The 19,995-nt window shown below is 48.9% G+C and overlaps 1 protein-coding gene across 2 annotated transcripts in view; it reads right to left on the bottom strand.

Moving 5' to 3' along the window:
• The window catches only part of APBA2 (amyloid beta precursor protein binding family A member 2), a 41,523-nt gene extending 21,828 nt beyond the window's left edge, over positions 1–19,695 (bottom strand). The window contains exons 1-3 of one of the 2 annotated variants that reach the window (XM_068991157.1): positions 18,745–19,695; positions 4,765–4,845; positions 3,306–3,342 (exon numbers count right to left, since the gene is read on the bottom strand). In XM_068991157.1, the coding sequence (XP_068847258.1) occupies positions 3,306–3,342; positions 4,765–4,845; positions 18,745–19,692 (1,066 nt within the window). In that variant the 5' untranslated portion in view covers positions 19,693–19,695. The remainder of the gene's footprint in view (positions 1–3,305; positions 3,343–4,764; positions 4,846–18,744) is intronic. The other variant, XM_068991156.1, reaches the window with a different exon arrangement.
• Between the last annotated feature and the right edge of the window lie 300 nt (positions 19,696–19,995).

The raw sequence follows: 19,995 nt of genomic DNA, 5'->3' as shown, positions 1-19,995 counted from the left end.
CCCCAGTGGCTTCTCTGAACAGGGAAGGGGTCGGAGGTGCCCAGAGCCATATCTTGGAGCCCCGGCCATGCTACCTTGGAGGGATTATCCTGAAGGGAGGGGGGTGGACAAGGCTTCCAGGGGCATGGCCCCAAGTTGTCTCATTCAGCTGTGCCTGCTGCCCCCGGAGGTCGTGGAGGGGGTGGCTGGGGAGGCCAGAGCACAGCCTCAGATGGGAAAGGGAGTGTGAGCACAAAATGCCACCAAGTGTAGCCCCCAGCCCAACACACTAGATCCCCTGCTCCATCAAGCCCCCATCAAACCTGTGAAGTAGATTTCAGTGTTCTAGTTTTACAAAGAAGGACAGTCTACGTGGAGTCAAATATTTTGCCCAAGATCACTGTCACTGATCTAGGCACAAAGCATTTCTAAGCCCCTCTCCTCAACAAGCCACAGAGGGAAAGGAGAGAGCTCCTCAGGTTGAGGCAAGAACAGGTGCAAAGGCCCTGAGGTGGCACAGAGATGTGCAAATTGTTGGAGCAGGGGGTGGGCCAATGGCTAGGACAAGTGGAGGTTGTAAAGCAAGTACCAGCCAGATGTGAGAACTCTGGGGCCACACTCAGGACTGTCACTGCAGGGTATCCGTCAGGAAACCTTTGCAGGGTAACTAAGGCAGCAGATAGGCAAACAGCAGAGGGGAAGGAGGGAGAAGAGCTGGGAGGTTACTGCAGGAGTCCTAGCAAGGAAGTGATGATAATGATGGTGATGGTCATAGTGGTGATGGTGCTGGTAGAGTGAAGACGGTGATTGTGGTGGTGGTGGCGATGATGGTGGTGTGGAATAGGACAAATGGACAGCAACAGACTGATTCACCCAGGAGGTTCAATCAACAAGACCTGGAAGGGGCCTGGAGGAGGAAGACTGGAAAGCCGGCTATAGACAAGGCTGGATGGATGGAGCTTACTTCACTGAGGAGAGAGCCCTGGGAGCGGGGCTTCTGAGGAAATTTAGTGGCAGGAGCCCAGAGGCCCCCAAAAGAAACTCAGGAGTCCTGGAGAAGTGCATGTAAAGTGCTGAGGAAGTGCCAAGTAAAGCTGCAGGCATGCTCTGTCCAGAAGTCCTCTATCTAAAGTAACACACACTTGATCATCAGGACACACCCAAAAGGCTGCTCATTGCTGTGCCAACCATAAATCCCAAATTAAGTAACCATCAATCCATCAATCCAGGGGTGCTGATTAATATCCCAACATACAGCCACATCACTGACATCCTGTGTTGCCACCTGAACAAGCAGGTGGAGCTACAATTGCTGTCTCTGCCAAGAAATGAAATCTACCAAGAAGTGAGGGAGGAAGTGCAGATCCAGGTGGCCAGTGCAACATCTAATTTAAGGAAAAGGTCTAAAATCAACTACACTTCAATAAAATATTTTTTAAAGTTCTATACATAGACTTACGTGGGCTTCCCCAGTGATGCTAGTAGTAAAGAACCCGCCTGCCGACGCAGGAGACATAAGAGATGTGGGTTCAATCCCTGGGTCGAGTAGATCCTCTGGAAGAGGGCATGGCAACCCACTCCAGTATTCTTGCCTGGAGAATCCCATGGACAGAAGAATCTGGCAGGCTATAGTTCATGGGGTCGCAAAGAGTCAGACATGTTTGAAGCGACTTAGCACATACACCCAGAAAATTTCTGGCAGGATTCATAAGAAATTTGACAGTGGTCTCCAGCACAGATAGGGATTAGGGGTCTGGGCCATACAGATAGGAAGGGGGAAAGCACACAGGGATTTCTGGGGTAGAAATAATTTTGCATTCTTATGACACTTGGCATGGTCCAAGCACTATTCAGAAAAAGCTTAACAAACCTCTAGTAGTAAATAAATGCCCCAGTTTTAAAACATGTCCAAGCCCCATTCACACTGTCCAAACAGAGTCCTGGAGACAAGATCTAACATGGTTTTGTCTGTTTCTAACACGGACAAGTCTTTTGGGTCTTCCTAAGCCCTGTCTAGGATGCTCTGCTCCCTCCTGACTCCCATCCTTGGGCCAACAGCACCCTGGGCCAGCGGGGCCCCCGTGTCCACCCAGGCCTTCTCTGGGCTCGGGAGCACTGCCCTGTCACAGGCTAATGGGGAGGAGGTGAGAGCTGCTAAGCTTCGGCTTAGCAGTCTTATCTGGAAAGGTTCACCCCAATTACTTATTTTAAGAGCAAGTCAAGGCTCAGATCTGAAGTGCCCACTGTATGAAAATACCCAAATGGCTTCATTACCACCGTGAGGACCCCTCAGGTAAGGAATTTGAGGACTTCAGTTTCCCAGGTTTTTTAGTTCTTTACTTAAAAGAAAACCAGGATACCAAAGGTTTACGTTATTTATTTCTGACGATCAATTAACCTTGCTTCCATAAACATTCATAAAAATAAATTAAGTTTATTGAAAGAATTAATAAATTTGACACCATTGATTGTAACCCTCTAGCAAGAGCAGGAATAGGCCTCCAGGCAAAGAGAAAGATCCTATTTTTAAGAGGTTCTTCATGTGGTTGGTCAGAGGATATCCTAAAGGTTGTTGCTAGGGGTTCCCTGATGCCCTTCAGACAAGAACCAAGCAGATATGTTCCCCACATCAAAACTGACACAGAACAGATCAGCTGGGGGTTTTCATTGAATATTAGAATGCAATCGTAACCTCCTCAAAAGAGACAGGAGAGGAGAAAGAAATGAAGAGTCTTTAAGAAAAAAAAAAATCAGCCTGAATTTGGATGCAATTATATCCACCCTAATCAGAAGTGTTAGATCACAATTAGCTGCTTATAAAGACACATTTCAATTGATTAATTTAATCATCAGTGTCATGTGTGAGGCCATTACTGAAGGTGTAATTAAATGGGATGTTCTATGTGTGTGAGTACTAAGTTGCTCAGTCGTGTTCGACTCTTTGCGACCCTATGGACCCTAGCCCACCAGACTCTTCGGTCTGGGAGATGTTCTAGGCAAGAACACTGGAGCAGGTTGCCATGCCCTCTGCCAGAGGATCTTCCCAACCCAGGGATCCAACCCATGTCCCTTACATCTCCTGCATTGACAGGTGGGTTCTCTACCACTATCGCCACCTGGGAAGCCTGAGATGTTCTACTGTTTCCTAACCAACTGGAACTCCCACAGATGACATGGGCCCTCACACCTTGCCTTATTACAGAACTGCTCCCCTGGAAGGGGCGCTTTATGCACAATCTTTGTAGGAGGAAACCAGAAGTCAAAGTCCCATTCGCATTGACATAAAAATGCAACCACCCCCTCAGAGAGAAAATTCAGTCACTTACCAGCCACAAAACTGGGAAATGATGCCACCTTCTTTGTCTGTTAGGAAATATGAAAACACACACATACAACAGTTGTAAGCAGTTGGCCCATAAAATCTAAGCTGAGACCATAATGTAACAAGTTTGATCCCGTGAGTGACAAGTCTCCCCAAGAAATCAGCTCCTTATAGCAAAGCAGTGTCTTTCGAGCTCTATGATGTTTGAGTGGGGTGCCTGTTAACAATTCTCATGGGAAAACCTGGGGTACAAAAGGCCATCAGCTGAGACCTAGCGACCCCCAGACTAGCACATCACTGCTAAAAGGAAAACACCTAGTGGTTCTCCAACTGGTGGGCATGAGAATTCCCAGACACTTTTGTCTATCTTTTGGCCACACCACACAGCATGTGGGATCTTAGTTCCCTGGTCAGGGATCAAACTTGTGCCCTCTGCAGTGAAAGGTCAGAGTCTTTACCACTGAAGGGAAGTCCCCACAGGCACATCTTTAAAAGCAAGATGAAAGAGGGACTTCCCTGGAGATCCAGGTTAGGACTCTCCACTGGCATCAATGACCCAGTGGACATGAGTTTGAGCAAACTCTGGGATAGTAAAGGACAGGGAATCCTGGCGTGCTGCAGTCCACAGGGTCGCAAAGAGTTGGACATGACTTAGTGACTGAACAATAACAACTTCCGTTGCAGGGGGCGCATGTTGATTCTTGGTCGGGGAGTTAAGATCCCACATGCTGGGCGGAGCAGCCATAAATAAATACATACATAAAAATTTGTTTAAGTAAAAGCAAGATGAAGGAGATCAGACACCACTGCATGTGTTACCACAGCCATTTCATCCAAGTCACAAAACCTCATCCAAACCGTGCTTTCCAGATAAGGGAAACAACTTGCTTGAGGCCTCATTCTAACAACCTCCCCATCAGGGCAGTGGGAGTTTACACAGGATTGTTTTTAAAATCCACACAGTTGGTTTAGAACAGCGCTTATGGGAATTACTGTAGACATTTCAGGTTCTCACAACCTGAGGAGGAAGGTTACTACCAACACCAAGTTGGGAGAGGCCGGGGATGCATCTAAACATCCTGTGGTGCCAGGGACATCCATCCCAAAGAAGGATCTGGCCCCAGATATCCATGGTGCTACTACCCTTGAGTAATCCTGCTTTAGAACGTGATGGTCAGTGGGGTGGACTGAGCCTCTATCAAATTGGGGAGCACCAATGAGCCCCGTGCACCAGAAGCAACACAGGAGCGCATGGCGGTGGGGGCCTGAGTCAATAGAAAAGGGACTTCGCTTCCTCCCCCAGGGCCACCTCCTCCTGCAGGGCCACCTGGCTTTGCTTGTCAGGACCCCCTTCTCCTAGGCACTGGGTGGGATGAGAGCCCTGTCCCACCCACATGGGATGGTGAGCCCATGGGGACAGGGCAGGCAGCTCCCATGTCAAGGCCCCCGGTCAGAACTCTCACCTCGGGGATGTTGTTATTGTCAACTGGTCCATTGAGATCAGAGCGCTGTTGCTTTCTTGGCTGCTCCAAACCATTGCAAACCTGGAAACCGGGAAGTTAAAGATACAGATGAGGTCTTCACATGTTAGAAAAAATTTTAAAATGACTTTAAAAATACTTTAAAATAAATAAAATTTAAAAATTTTAAAAGAAACCAAGATACAAAACTGGAGATATGATACAATTTTGTAAAATATATGTGTACATAAGTATGTGTGGGTGCACACAGATATGATTTAACTTTTCTGTCAATAACATGTAGACTTTCAGACATCTCAAAAGTTACGTGACTCATAGTTTCTAATTTTATTGTTTATTATTCTTACCAACTGTGGCAAAGTGCATATGACAGAAAATTTGTGACTGTAACCATCTCTAAGTGCCCCAGTTCAGCAGCAACTAAGTAATTTCACCTAAATGGGCAACATCGCCATCCATCTCCAGAACTGTCATCATCTGAAAAAACTGAAACTCTGTCCCCATCAAACACTAACTTCCTATTCCTGCCTCCCCCAGCCCCTGGAACCCACCAGTTATCTCTATGAATGTACCCAAAGGAACTCATGTAAGTGGACTCATACAAGATTTGTATTTTTCATGACTGGTTTGCTTCACTGAGCATCATGTCCTCCAGGTTCATGCCTGCTGAAGCAGGTGTCAGAATGCTCTTCCTTTTAAAAGCTGGATAATATCCCACCTTTTATAAAGACCACATTTTGTTCATGCATTCATCTGTCCATAGACACCTGGATAGATTCCATCTTTTGGCTTATTGTGAATAATGCTGCTACAAACATGGGTGTACAGTTACCTGTTAGAGTTCCTGCCTTCAGTTCTTTATGTATATGTGTGTGTATATATATATATATGTATATATATACACACCCAGAGGGGCTTCCCAGGTGGTGCTAGTGGTAAAGACTATGCCTGTCAATGTAGGAGATGTAGGAGATGCAGAGACGCAGGTTCGATCCCTGGGTTGGAAAGACCCCCCTGGAGAAGGAAGTGGCAACCCACTCCAGTATTCTTGCCTGGAGAATCCCATGGACAGAGGAGCCTGGAGGGCTACAGTCCGTGAGGCTGCAAAGAGTCGGACACAACTGAGCCTGAGCATTAGATGTGACAGATTAGGTACCAGCAGTAGGACTACAGGATCATACAGCAATTTTACTTCTAATCTTTGGAGGAACTACCATATTGTTTTCCACAGCAGCTAAACCATTTTGTATTCCTAGCAAGTGTCCAAAGGTTAAAATTATGTTTCTAAAAAAACCTTAATTCTTAGTTCAATGCAAATTCTAAAATCCAAATTCTTTAGTTAGAGCAAAATAATCTACTGCTAGAGGGGAAAAAAATGCCCCAAAGACATGTCATAAGTCTTCTCTTAAAGAAGACACCCACCCAAAACTCCACTTAGTTTAATGAACAAAATTTAAAGTTGAGGTCTATTTTCTCTACTTAACATCCTGTGTTTACATGTGTGCTAAGTCGCTTCAGTGGTGTCAGACTCTTTGTGACCCCATGGACTGTAGCCCACCAGGCTTCTCTGTCCATGGGATTCTCCAGGCAAGAGCATTGGAGTGGGCCGCCATTTCCTCCTCCAGGGCATCTTCCCGACCCAGGGACTGAATCTGCATCTCCTGCATTGGCAGGTGGGTTCTTTACCACTAGCACTACCTTTGGAAGCTGTTAGTGCCCTGTAGCATCCAGAAAATCTCCCCAGATCCAAGAACTGAAACTGCTGTCCAAACCCCAAAGCATGCTCTGGTGAGCCAGCGTCACAAGTCAAGTTCCAGAACTTTCCTGAAATAAATTATCAAACATCACTTCCCTGGTGGCTCGGCAGTAAAGAATCTGCCTACCAATGCAGGGGACATGAGTTCAATTCCTGGTCCGGCAAGATCCCACATGCCGTGGAGTAACTAAGGCCCATGCACCACAGCTACTGAGCCTGTGCTCCAGGGCCCGTGCTCCACAATAGGAGAAGTCACTACAATCAGAATCCCACACACTGCAGTTAGAGAGTAGCCTCTGCTCGCCACAACTAGAGAAAAGCCTGCAGGCAGCAACAAAGACCCAGCGCAGCCAAAAATAAACAAAGCATCAAGCGGTAGCAATATCATGACAAGACAGTGCATGCACGCATGCTGGGTCGCTTCAGTCGTGTCCGACTCTGTGCGACCTCAGGGACAGCAGCCCACTAGGCTCCTCTGTCCAAGGGCTTCTCTAGGCAAGAATACTGGAGTGGGTTGCCATTGCCTTCTCCGAATACTGACAAGACAGTAATAAGCTTTATTTACAAATAAATTTATACTATGAATATACACATACATTATACTTACATTTATTTATGAATAACTATCTTTTTTTTATTTTAAAGGAAGACAGCTGTTTAGGAAAGTGGGTTCTCAGCAGACAGACACATAGCCTGTCTGCATCTTCATCTTGGACTTATAGCCTCAGCCTCCAGATCTGAGAGTAATAAGTGCATGTTGTTTCTAAGTCCCCTGGTTTATGATACTCTGATTGAGCAGCCTGAAAGGACTAAAAGATAACACTCCTTCCACGAATGTTACAGTTTGGTCTAGAACCTAATTTTTCTGGCAGGAAGAGGACCATCATGTGGGATAATAGACTCTTATTGAGGTGCCAGATACATGGTGGGGAAACAGTACCTCCAGGACTGCCACCTGCCTTATGTTGGGTGCATATGAGAAATGGAAGAGATTCCCCCTTCTGGGGGACGCAGTTTGGGCTTGGCCAAGGGATCCAGGCTGGCTGGACGTCAGTGCCTCACACCATCCCACCCCCACCCCAGCACCTAAGCATGGGGCCACAGCACGCAGTGACCACAGGCGACACAAGGCCTCAGGTCCATGTCAAAGGGCAGCTTTTCCCCAAAGCTTCCGCAGCTTGGACCCTTCCCCCTGGAACATTTCCTCTAAATCCCTTGGACCTCTCATCACCATGGCAACCGCATCGCATGAAAACCAGCCAGAGTTGTTTCCAGAGAGGCAGGGGGTGACTTCTGCTGCTTCTCCTTGGGAAAACCCATCTGGTGCTCCCATCATCATCTCATGGCAGGGGTAGGGGGCTTGGCAGCAGGTGACACAGCATCCGAAATGAGCATGGTCAGAGGCCCACGTGGACATGGGGTCCTGGAATCTTAGAGGAAGATGCTATTCCACCCTTTGTGCCCTCCCCATGGCAGAGCAGCCAGGTGCACCTCAAAATAAAATGTCAGCCAGGGTTATCTCTGACTTTCACAGCCAACATGGACAGCTGGGCCATATCCCTCATTAAGTAACTCCAGTGGGCATTCTTGGTGCCACCCACTGGAACCCCTACCAGCCATTGCTGGTGAGGAGGGGCAGGTGAACAGAAGCATGTGAACGCAGCAGGGACCCTCAAACCTGCCCTTCATGGAGCCCTGAGAGCAGAGCACTATCTGGTGGCACAGGCTGGGCACACAAACGCCAGCACAGGGCCAGCTATTCAGAGCAGAGATGACGTGTCTGTAGGAAGAAGCCACTCATTTAAATAAATGAATAAATACACCCAGGCTTCCCAGGTGGCTCAGTGGTAAAGAATCCACCTGCCAGTGCAGGAGACGTAGGAGATGAGAGTTCTATCCCTAGGTGGGGAAGATCCCCTGGAGAAGGAAATGGCAGCCCACTCCAGTATTCTTGCCTGGACAGCCCCATGGACAGAGGAGCCTGGTGGGCTCCAGTCCACAGGGTTGCAAAGAGTCGGACATGACTGAGCACACACGCATGCAGACAAAAGACATCCTGGCTCCAGTTGGTGAAACTAAAGCTAGAGCTTTTTAAACGTGTCAATTCTGATTGTGCCTGCTGGATTAAACTGAAAATCCAGTGAAATAATCCACGTGGCTTTGGATGGAATAACAGCAAACCAGCACACGCCCACACACTCTCGAGTCATCTGGAACAAAAGCCAAGTGTTTCCAAACGTGGCCTGGATGACACGGGGATGAGAGACACGGAGGGGAGCTCAATCAGGAACAGAAAGCATTGACACAAGGCCAAGGAAGCCATCGCTTCCCACTGGACTGTCTCATCTCTCCCCAGACAGGACTCAGCGTCAGAGAAACCGCAGTGCTGCACTCAGTGAAGGGAGAGCCTTCTCCAGGAATCCTTTCTTGTTTTCAAAGGCATCGGTCAACTGACTCATCAGTCATTCCATCCAAGATGTGCCCTCCTCCGTCCTGCTCAGGGAAGTGGAGGGGGCGGGGGTGGGTGCAGCTGGGATGGTGACACATGCAGATGCTCCTGTGGAGCCAAGCTGGGGGCATCACCCACAGGGCCGCTGATGGTCTGATCACTGACGGTCTCATCAGTGCCCTCCTCATCTTCTCTCAGAGGCCCTTCAATCCATCCCCTGACAAATGGTGGCTCAGAAAAATAACAATCTGGTTCTGTTCCTCTCAGCATTCAGGCCACTCCATGATCTTCACCTGGAGGAGGAGAAGCACTTGGATAAAGTTTCACTCTTATCTCACTCATCCTTCCAGGGATGATCACATCTTCTCAAAGCCACCACTGCTACTGCTTAGTCACTTCAGTCGTGTCCATCTCTGTGCCACCCCAAGGACTGCAGCCCGCCAGGCTCCTCTGTCCATGGGATCCTCCAGGCAAGAATACTGGAGTGGGTTGCCATGCCCTCCTCCAGGGGATCTTCCTGACCCAGGGATCGAACCCAGGTCTCCCACACTGCAGACGGATTCTTTACCATCTGAGCCACCAAGGAAGCCAAATCTCTGGCTGAAGAGAATCATGACAAGATCCACTGGGGAAGCCACTGGGGGCCTGGCCTTACTCTCTGTGGCTTGTCTGATAAAACTTCCTCCACCACCGACACTGGGCCCCTCTGGTGCCTCATTCCATCATTCACTCTCCATTCACAGGGCCCCTCAGGAAGGGGTGGAGGGTACCCTGGGGACAAGACTTTCTGAGTAGAACCATGTTTTCCTAAACTGGCCTCTGTGTCTCCATCCTCATTACTATTTCAAAAATACACTTTGTGAGGCTGCCATAGTGATTCCTCTGATTGGTCTGGGCAAAGTAGATTGAAACATTCTGTAAAGGATTCACCATTCTAGATGCCATCAAGAACATTCATGATTCACAGGAAGAGGTCAGAATATCAACGATGACAGGAATTTAGAAGTTGATTCTGACCCTCACGGATGACTTTGAAGGATTCAGACCTGAGTGGAAGAAGTAACTACAGATGTGGTGGCAACAGTAAGAGAACGAGATGTGGAGCCTGAAGATGTTACTGAAATTACCGCAATCTCATGATACAATTTAAACGCATGGTGCTTCTTATGGATGAACAAAGAAAGTGGTTTCTTGGGAAGGAATCTAATCCTGGTGAAGACGCTGTGAAGATTGTTGAAATGACAACAAAGGATTTAGAATATTACATAAACTTAGTTGATAAAGCAGTGGCTGAGTTCCAAAATTGGGTTGGATTGACTCCAATTTTGAAAGAAATTCTACTGTGGGTAAAAATGCTCTCAAACTTCATTGCACGATACAGAGAAATTGTTTGTGAAAGGAACAGTCCATCAATTGAGGTAAATTTCACTGTCATCTTATTTTAAGAAATTGCCATGGCCACCCCAGTCTTCAGCAACCACCAGGCCGACCAGTCACCAGCCATCCACACTGAGGCCAGGCCTTCTGCCTGCAAAAAAGATGACAACCCCAGAAGGCTCAGATGATGCTTAGTATTTTTTAGCAATAAATAATAATTATTTAAAATTATTATAATAATTTTTAAATTTTATCTATTTATTAATTTTGGCTATGCTGGGTCTTTGTTGCTATGTGGGTTTGTCTCTAGTTGCAGCAAGCGAGGGCTGCTCTCTAGTTGAGGTATTCGGGCTTCTCACAGCAATGGTTTCTCTTGTTTCAGAGCAGGGGCTCTAGAGTGCCATCTCAGTAGTGAGACATGTGGGAACTTCCTGGACCAGGGATCAAGTCTGCATTCACATGAGGATTCTTATCCACTGGACCACCAGTTAAATCCTAAGGTACTCTTAAATTAAGGTATATACATTGTTTTTAAAACACTATTGCACACCTAATAGATGACAGTATAGTGTGAATATAACTTTTGGATGCACCGAGACATCAAAAAATGTGTGACTCACTTTATTGAGATATTCACTTAACTGCAGTGGTCTGGCATCAAACCACAATATCTCAGGGGTCTGCTAACACAGAAAGAGAGCAGATTTGTCATTACCAGGGGCTACAGGGAGGGGAGATTGGGGACTGACTGCTTGGTCCAGTGGCTAAGACTCCTCACTCCCAATGCAGAGGGCCTGGGTTTGATCCCTGGTCAGGGAAATAGATCCCAAATGCCCCAACTAAGACTCAGTACAGTCAATAAATACAAATGAATATTTAAAAAATAATAAGCGTGGTCTCCTTTAGGGTTGAGGAAAATGGTCTAGAACTGAGTCTTGGTGGTTGTACAACATTGCAGTCGATGTCCCTGAATTGTACTCTCTAAAATGGTCAAATTGGTAAATTTCATGTTATGTGTCTATAGCTATACTTTTAAAGTAACAGGGAAAGAAGGAGTAAACAGAGCCCTCAAATGATCAAAAACACACTGACTCCTCCTTTGACACCCCTTTCAGCTCAGCACTAGATTCCTGCATGGCGGTCAGGGCCAGCTGGTGCAGGACTAGCCCCCACCAGGGACACAAGGGCCAAGGGGAGGAGGCGGGCAGCCCACATACAGTGATAGGACCACAGACACTTCTCCTTCCCAGACACCTGCCCCCCGCCCTGGATGTCACAGTGGATTCCAGATTCCTTCCTGGGGAAGGAGGCGCCCCAACACTCCGGGCAGTCACAGGACCAGGGAGCATCACGTGTGATTTAGCTCAGTTCTCAAAGGAGAAAAGCCCCATGACTCCTGGGGGCCAGCAGGCTGCTTCTCCCACCGGTTTCATAAGTTTGCTACAAACACACCCTTCCCTGCCAGTAACTGTAAGGTAAGGAGCCCTGTGTGAGCAGTTTAATGACAGCTTAATGACAGCAGTTTAATGACCCTCCAGGGTGAACAGCAATCTTTTGGTATAACAGCAGGTTCAGGCCGGGGGCTCTCGTGAGCCTGGAGACCCTCCCTGCTCCCCCAACCACTCCCCTTTCAGCATAGAGCCCCTCACACATTCTGGGGAAGTGAATGTGGCATCAGACAAGTGGATGAAACCAAGGCACCCAGGTCAGAAGGAAACCAGATGAGGATGCTAAGTCAATGTTCAAATTCCAGCTCCAAGACACTTCCCATATTTAGCTTGTCCATAGAGCCTGCCATTCCCAGCCTAACTGCCCAAACCAGCTCTCCATTCTCTGGACACGAGAAGAAATTCTCTGTTCCAATCCATACTTTTAGTCCTGGACTTCCCTGGTGGCCTGCCAGTGTAGGAGATGTGAGTTTGATCCCTGGTCCAGGAAGATCCCACATGCCATGGAGCAGGCCATGGGGCAGCTAAGCCCACACACCACCACTACTGAGCCTGCACTCTAGAGCCCATGCTCTGCAACAAGAGAAGCCACCACAGTGAGAAGCCCATGATAACTAGAGAGTAGCCCCCCACTCACCACAACTACAGAAAAGCCTGAGCCGCAGTGAAGACCCAGCACAGCCAAAAATAAATCAAAAAATAAGTCCTAAATAATACTATTGGCATGTGTGTGTTCAGTCGTGTCCAACTCTTTGCAACCCCATGGTTGTAGCCCGCCCGGCTCCTCTGTCTATGGAATTTTCCAGACAAGAAATACTGGAGTGAGTTGCCATTTCCTTCTCCAAATGATACTACTAGTCCTAAATAATAAACAACTCAGTGGAACTGCCTACAGCTACCAATACTAAATCCTATGATTCCTAATTTGAAAAGCAAGTTTAACCAGGCGATCCCAATGATCTAGTAAACTTCTATTAAATCTACTGTTATGAATGTGCTGTACAGAACATCTGGTTTTCTTAAAGTTGAGGATGAGGAGAGAGTGTTTTCATAGTAAATTTGATAACATATTTTTCTTTTAACGATACGAACAAGGTATGACCTCAATCATTTCATGTAACCCAGTGGTCTGCAAGATCTATGTGAAAGCCCAGCAGGAATAATAATCTGGGGTCCACCCCTCCTATGCCCTTCCACTCCTGCCAAGGTGGGATCATGTCTGTTACTGGACAAGACCCCAGAAGGAGAGAAGGGAAGGTGCCCCCTTCTTACTCAGGATGTGGTTGTCTACTCATGGCTCATCTTAATCCTGAATATCCTGAAACCTTCCAGAGATGTGCAGATCCACCCAGTGTCCACAGGCCCACATGAGTGTGGTCAGCTATCTTTCCTGTGGTTCCACCAGTCCTTCGGATAGACAAAGAATGTTTTGTTTGTATGATATGGGTTACAGGGGCTCAGATTGGCTCAACTTGGTTTCCGATGATTCAAGTTGGCTTGGGCTGGTGAATGGGACAAGAGCCTTTTCTTGTTAGATATACATAAAATAAAATGTATCATTTTAACCAATTTTAGGTGGACAATTAAGTGGCATTAGGTGCATGCACACCGATGTACAATCATCACCACCATCCAGCCCCAGAACTTTTCATCATCCCCAAAGGAAGCTCTGTCTCCATTAAACACTAACCCCATCCCCCCCAAATCCCACCAACCCCCAGTCTGCCTCCACCTCTGTGGGTTTAATTAGTCTAGGTACTTCACGTGCGTGGAATCATACAGGGTTTGGCTTTTTGTGAGGCTATTTTCACTCAGCACAGTGGCCTCAAGGTTCATCCCTGTTGTAGTATTTCCTTTCTTTTTAGGGATGAATAATATTTCATTGTATTGTATGTAAAAGTCTTTCTTAGGTAACTGTAACTGTGGCTCAGAAGAGAAATCAATCTTCCCACAAATACTGAAAAGAATGACCAAGCTGAGATCTCTGAATTTGTGCCAAGCAGCCCATATTTTAGATGACTTAGAATCCTTTGGCTAATTCCCTGTTTCATTTTTTCCTGGCATTTAGAAAGGGGGTTGTAGATTAAATAAGATATTGGCCAAGAAAAACTTCGGGTAGCAAGTCCACTTCATGACATCTCCCGTTGCAAATTTGCAAATTCAACGTAACAAGAAAAACTCTAACCCACCACCACTCTTCTGTCTGGAGTAGGTTTTGAGGACCAGTGAAGGACTACATTACCCCCTCATTTCTTGAAATTAACATTCACATTTCTAAAAGTGACCAGCATGCTATGTTCTATATTCATGGGTCCCCATGAATGAACAAACGAATGAATGAATGCAGAGGGAATAAACAGATCACAGCAAGGAAGAGCATCTGTTTTCAATGGCTTGCCTGGTGGCTCAGATGGTAAAGAATCTGCCTGCAATGTGGGAGATCCAGGTTCGAGAAGATCTGGGTTGGGAAGATCCCCTGGAGGAGGAAATGGCAACCCACTCCAGTATTCTTGCCTGGAGAATTCCACAGACAGAGGAGCCTGGGGGCAAGGGTGGTTACAGTCCATGGGGTCATACAGTTGGACACAACTGAGCTGACACACAGAGAAGGAAGAAGCAGCCTCAGTGGCCAGAGTTCCCCAGATGCACCCAGAGACCTGGCTCAGGTAGTAGTCTGGGTCTGAGCCCATCTAAGGAAGGCCCTGGGATGGGTGAGTCTTCAGCAGAACATAACCATCCACAGTCAGAGATCCAGAGGCTCCAGGAGTCAAGGTCAAGGACATGGGTCTCCTAGCCGGCACCCGGGGCTGCTTTGAGTGGAAGCTTGAGACCCGAAGACTAAGAGGGAGGGGTCGGGGTGGGGCAGGGCTGCACCAGCGGTCAAAATGGGCAACGGAGGCAGAATCTGAGGCCATCTGCAAGTGTACGGGCTGATGAAGAAGAGGACTGACCAAGGAGGGTAAACAGGCAACACCCCCATCAGCAACCTCCCTCCAAGCTGATGTGGTGCCCGCCCCCCAGCACTGTCCTGAGCCACAGACCCTCGTCCAAACTCTAGCTCAGGCTCTCTGACCTATCCAGCCTGGCTGCACCAAGCACAGGGCAAGTGGCCAGCAGAGGGGCAGACCCAACACATGTGTCAGTACCAAGGACAGCGCATGGCCAGCTCAGTCACCATTCCTGAAGAAGACCGTCTGTTTGCTGCTGGAACCAACCAGAGGGACCCAACAAGCCCAGATCCAGGCATCCATTCACTCCAGCAGTCTGGGCCTGGGCTTGGTCTCAGGTGGAGAGACCAGCTTTTCTCCTGTGAAGGCTGACGGTGGTCCTGACAGGGTCTGGAGTCCACTCTCGGTCCTGGGGCGCCCTCCTGTGCCACACCCCTTTCTCAGCCTTTCTGAGCTGTGCTGAGTTCTCCTGAGTTGTCCATGGCATGCACTAATGCAGGGCTGGGAGCTATTCTTGGTTAGCTTCCTATCACCACAGGGTCGTGTCTTTTTTAGTCACTGATTAGCACTGACCATGATCTGAGTGCTTTGGGGTACAAACCCCGTGACTGCCTCTGCCACGCTGTTCCATCTCCAAATCTCAGGCTCGGCAATGTGGTCTTTCTCCCTGAACAGAAGCTGTTGCAATATTTTCTCCTATGGAGCCCTGCACTTCCTGGGGAATGTCATGAGAATAACGGATCCTCTGGGATGTGTCTCGAGTTCCTGGGACTTGTAGGGGATGCTGATGGTGATCAGGGATGGAAGATGCGGGGGTGGGGGGGAGGACAGCACCCTGCCACAGTCCCCCACCCAGTTCTCTGTGGCTGAAATCCGCCCTGGACACACACTGCTGGCACATCCATGCCATTCGAGCCAAAGCAGTGCAATTCCAGCTCCACACACGGCAGGCGCCCTCTTCCTTGGCTCCTGCTCTTATAGATGCTGCCAAACCCATCCCCTCTGTCCCTTACACAGGAGCCTCTGCCCTAGCCATCCACCTGAGATGCTCAGGGCCTTCCCAACGTCCTGCCCCTTAGCCCCCTTGAGGTTCCCAGGCCCCTGATGGCCCAGCTCTGTCCCTCTCACATCACCATCCTCAAGCCAGGTCCTTCACTTCCACTTGTCCTCCTGGCCTCATCACAATCCCCAACCCTGCTGTATGCTGAGGATACCCATAACCTCCAGGTTCAGCCCTTCCTGGTCAGCTAATTTCCCAAAGCCCCCCTCTAAGTCCCAGGGCCACCCCACTTATCACCCACAAGGGAGCCTGTCCCCAGGAAGCCTACCTGGGACTCATGGGCCAGGGGGGGACTCCTCTAGGCTCCCAGTCACACCCAGATGGACAGAGACTCTCTCCCTCTAGAATGAGGTTCTCCATGCAAGCTCAAGTCACTTTCATCTCTGCACCCCAGGGCCTAGCACATGGCAAGGGTAATTTTCTTGCTCCACATGGGAGGATTTGCAGATGCAGCCAGCCCAGGAGATCAGGAGTGGCCTTAGTGGGAGAGTAGGCTCTGAAGGAATGCCAGTTCAGAAATTCCAGAGCCACCCCCCTCATGAGGGGGTGCTTCCCCACATCAACTAATGCAACAACAGTTTCTTTACAGCCCAAAGCCCCCAGTGCATACACAACTGCCTTGAATGACAGGAACACTCCAAAAATGAAGTCAATTTATGCTTATCAATCTTTAAAAAAAATCAAAAGGCATCAAAGGGAAGTTCTAGAAACTTAACAGTGAGTCAACAGGACATTTTACCCAAACACAAGCTCACACTTTATATATTCCTCAAATGCATGAACTCTTCTGGGGAAAAAATATTGATGAAGGCATTAAAAATATGAAAGCATATATATGCAATGGAGTATTATTCAGCCATAAAAAAGGAAAAATTAGAATAAAAAGCCAAAAAATGGAATATTACTCAGCCATAAAAAGTCATAATAAGGAACTCCTTATTAGCCATAATAAGGAGTTTATGATCTGAGCCACAGTCATCTCCCAGTCTTGTTTTTGCTGACTGTATAGACCTTCTCCATTTTTGGTTGCAAAGGTCTATCTAGTCAAGGCTATGGTTTTTCCAGTGGTCATGTATGGATGTGAGAGTTGCACTATAAAGAAAGCTGAGCGCTGAAGAATTGATGCTTTTGAACTGCGGTGTTCGAGAAGACTCTTGAGAGTCCCTTGGACTGCAAGGAGATCCAACCAGTCCATCCTAAAGGAGATCAGCCCTGGGTGTTCATTGGAAGGACTGATGTCGAAGCTGAAACTCCAATCCTTTGGCCACCTGATGCCAAGAGCTGACTCATTGGAAAAGATCCTGATGCTGGGAAAGATTGAGGGCAGGAGGAGAAGGGGACAACAGAGGATGAGATGGTTGGATGGCATCACTGACTCAATGGACATGGGTTTAGGTGGACTCCAGGAGTTGGCAGTGGACTCCGGGAGTTGGTGATGGACAGGGAGGCCTGGTGTGCTGTGGTTTATGGGGTCACAAAGAGTCAGACACGACTGAGCGACTGAACTGAACTGAACTGAACTGAAAAAGGAATGAAATTTGGTCATTTGTAGATAGAGATGTGGATGAACCGAGAGAGAGGCATACAGAGTGAAGTAAGTCAGAAAGAGAAAAACAAATACTGTATATATACACATATATGTGGAATCAAGAAATATGGTACAGATGAACCTATTTGCACAGCAGGAATAGAGATGCCGACACAGAGAACAGACTTGTGGACATGGGGTAAAGGAGAAAGTGGGATGAACTGGGAGACTGGAATTGACATATATACACTATCATATGTAAAATGGATAGCTGTTGGGAAGCTGCTGTATAGTGCAGGGAGCTCAGCTCAGTGCTCTGTGATGACCTAGGGGGTGGGATGGGGGTAGAAGGAGGCTCAAGACGGAGGGGATATATGCATATATGCCCTGACATAAGCTGATTCACTTTGCTGTACAGCTGAAACTAACACAACAATGTAAAGCAACTATCAGTTCAGTTCAGTTCAGTCACTCAGTCATCTCCGACTCTTTGCGACCCCATGAACCACCTGTCCATCACCAACTCCCAAAGTCCACCCAAACCCATGTCCATTGAGTCGGTGATGCCATCCAACCATCTCATCCTCTGTTGTCCCTTTCTCCTCCTGCCCTCAATCCTTCCCAGCATCAGCAACTATATCCCAATAAAAAATATATGAAAGCAATTCATTTTCATTTGTCCACAGAATTACCCAAATAGACATTCCTTTATATGCATCTAATAATCACATCTTCTTTTTATACACACAAGGTTTTTTTGAAAGGCAGCTTTTCAAAAGTGTTTATTACAATTTACACTTTACTTTGCTATAATTAAAAGAAAATATAGTTACGCTTAAATCCACTGGCCTCATTAGTATGCATTTCTTCTCCACATCTCTGTCAAACCTTCAAATAATTATTTGCAAAATGGTTATTTACAGCAAATTTCCAATTACACCAAGGCCCCCAGGCTTTCAGAGAAGGGTCACCAGATTCAACCGCCCCTGTGAAATGCACTCAGGTTGCTGCCCCTTGCCACTGGGCTGTCCCAACCACTGGCCACAGCTGTCTGCACTTGCCAGCAGTACCAGATCCCTGTGACTGACCAAAACCACTCAGGGAGGGGCAACAGTCTCAGGGACCACACCCACACAAGCAGATCCAGAGCAAGCAGGGGAAGGACCCAAGCTCTGCTGGGGGTCTGGGGGTCTGCTGGGAGCCCAGGTTGCCAATCACCCTCAACAAGATTTCCTCGGCAATTACTAAGGCATCTGATGGGTGAACAGGAGTCGCTGGGAAGTCCACGCATAACTGAACACGTAGAGAACTGGCTCGCACTCTGACCTGTGGGCAGCATGGACACCTTTGCTCTCAGCCCCTCCCTCCGCTTCCCCAGGGCCAGCCAGAGTCTTACCTCCTCTTGGGGCCACTTGGGCCTCTCCTCCGGGGTCCTGGTCTTGGTCTTGAAGCTCCTCTGAGGGTCGGCAGGGTGCTTGGCCTCAGGAGGGAGGTTCAGCGACTTGGGCCTGCCCTCGTGTCTGCTGGGGCCCCGGCTGGCCTCAGCCGGCGGGCAGGCCTCGGGGGAGTCCCCGGGCCCCGGCTCAGGCCCCCGCGGTTCACGCTCGGGGCTGGCCTCGCCGCCACTGGTGATGCTGCTCATGCTCAGGCTCATCTTGATCTCGGCCACGATCTGGTCGATGTCCTCCTCCTGGTCCTCTGGGTCCCCGTCCCTGCGCCTCGGGCGGTAGGGCGATTTGCTGCCTGCATTCCCATTGGCCTCAGCAGGGTAGTAGTCCTGGTAGGCCTCCTCGCCGGGACAGTAGTGGACGTCCTCTTCCTGGTCCCCGGAGTCCAGGACTGAGGCCTCATCCTCGGGGACAGAGAGGTGGCTGTCCCGGTAGCCAGGGCTGCCCGGGTCGCTGTGGCCATGTGCGTGTGGGCCCGTGGGCTCCGTCCACTCCTCCACCGCCTCCTGGCACTCATCTGTCTCCAGGTGGCGCGTGTCATGAGCCAGGTAGCCCTGCCCATCACAGTCCGTGCCCTGCAGGTAACTGTCGTCCTCGGGGCAGTAGCGGATGTAGTAGGTGATGCCCTCCTCCTCTTCGGGCAGCCCCTCGTCGTAGTCCTCCTCCTCTGAGGTGTTGTTCACATAGTCAGAGCTGGAGTCCCCGTCAGGGCTCTGGTCGGGGCCACCCTGCTCAGCAGGCGCTGGGCTCTCGGGCCGCAGGGCCGCCAGTTCCAGGTCGGTGGGCACATACTCCTCCAGGGCCAGCTCCGCATCCTCACTCTCGGGCTCCAGGCCCGGCCTCGCCCTGTGGTCCAGCAGGCTGCTCGCCACACTCTGACGCTTCCGGTGGGCCATGGTGGGGCTCATACGGCCATCGTCACCAGGCGGCAGCCACTGCAGGGAGGAAGGACGACAGGAGAGTCAGAACCTGGCCCGAGGAGCGCGCCCAGGAGATGTGACTCGTGTCCACTCAGATGACAGGACACCCCACTTCAGCTGACTCCAGTGTCAGGACCATTGCAAGCCCAAAGAGACACGAGGGCACCAGGGCTGGAGGAGGAAAAGGGGACCCTGGCGACTCCCCAGGACACCTGCTGCTTCCCCCCAACTCGCCACTCACTCATGACTTCTCTGTTTTATATAATTGGAGTATAGTTG

Source organism: Capricornis sumatraensis, chromosome 19 (assembly GCF_032405125.1).
Source record: "Capricornis sumatraensis isolate serow.1 chromosome 19, serow.2, whole genome shotgun sequence".
Classification (NCBI taxonomy): domain Eukaryota; kingdom Metazoa; phylum Chordata; class Mammalia; order Artiodactyla; family Bovidae; genus Capricornis; species Capricornis sumatraensis.
Note: the sequence above shows the minus strand (reverse complement) of the source record. Positions and strands in the feature narration are given on the sequence as shown.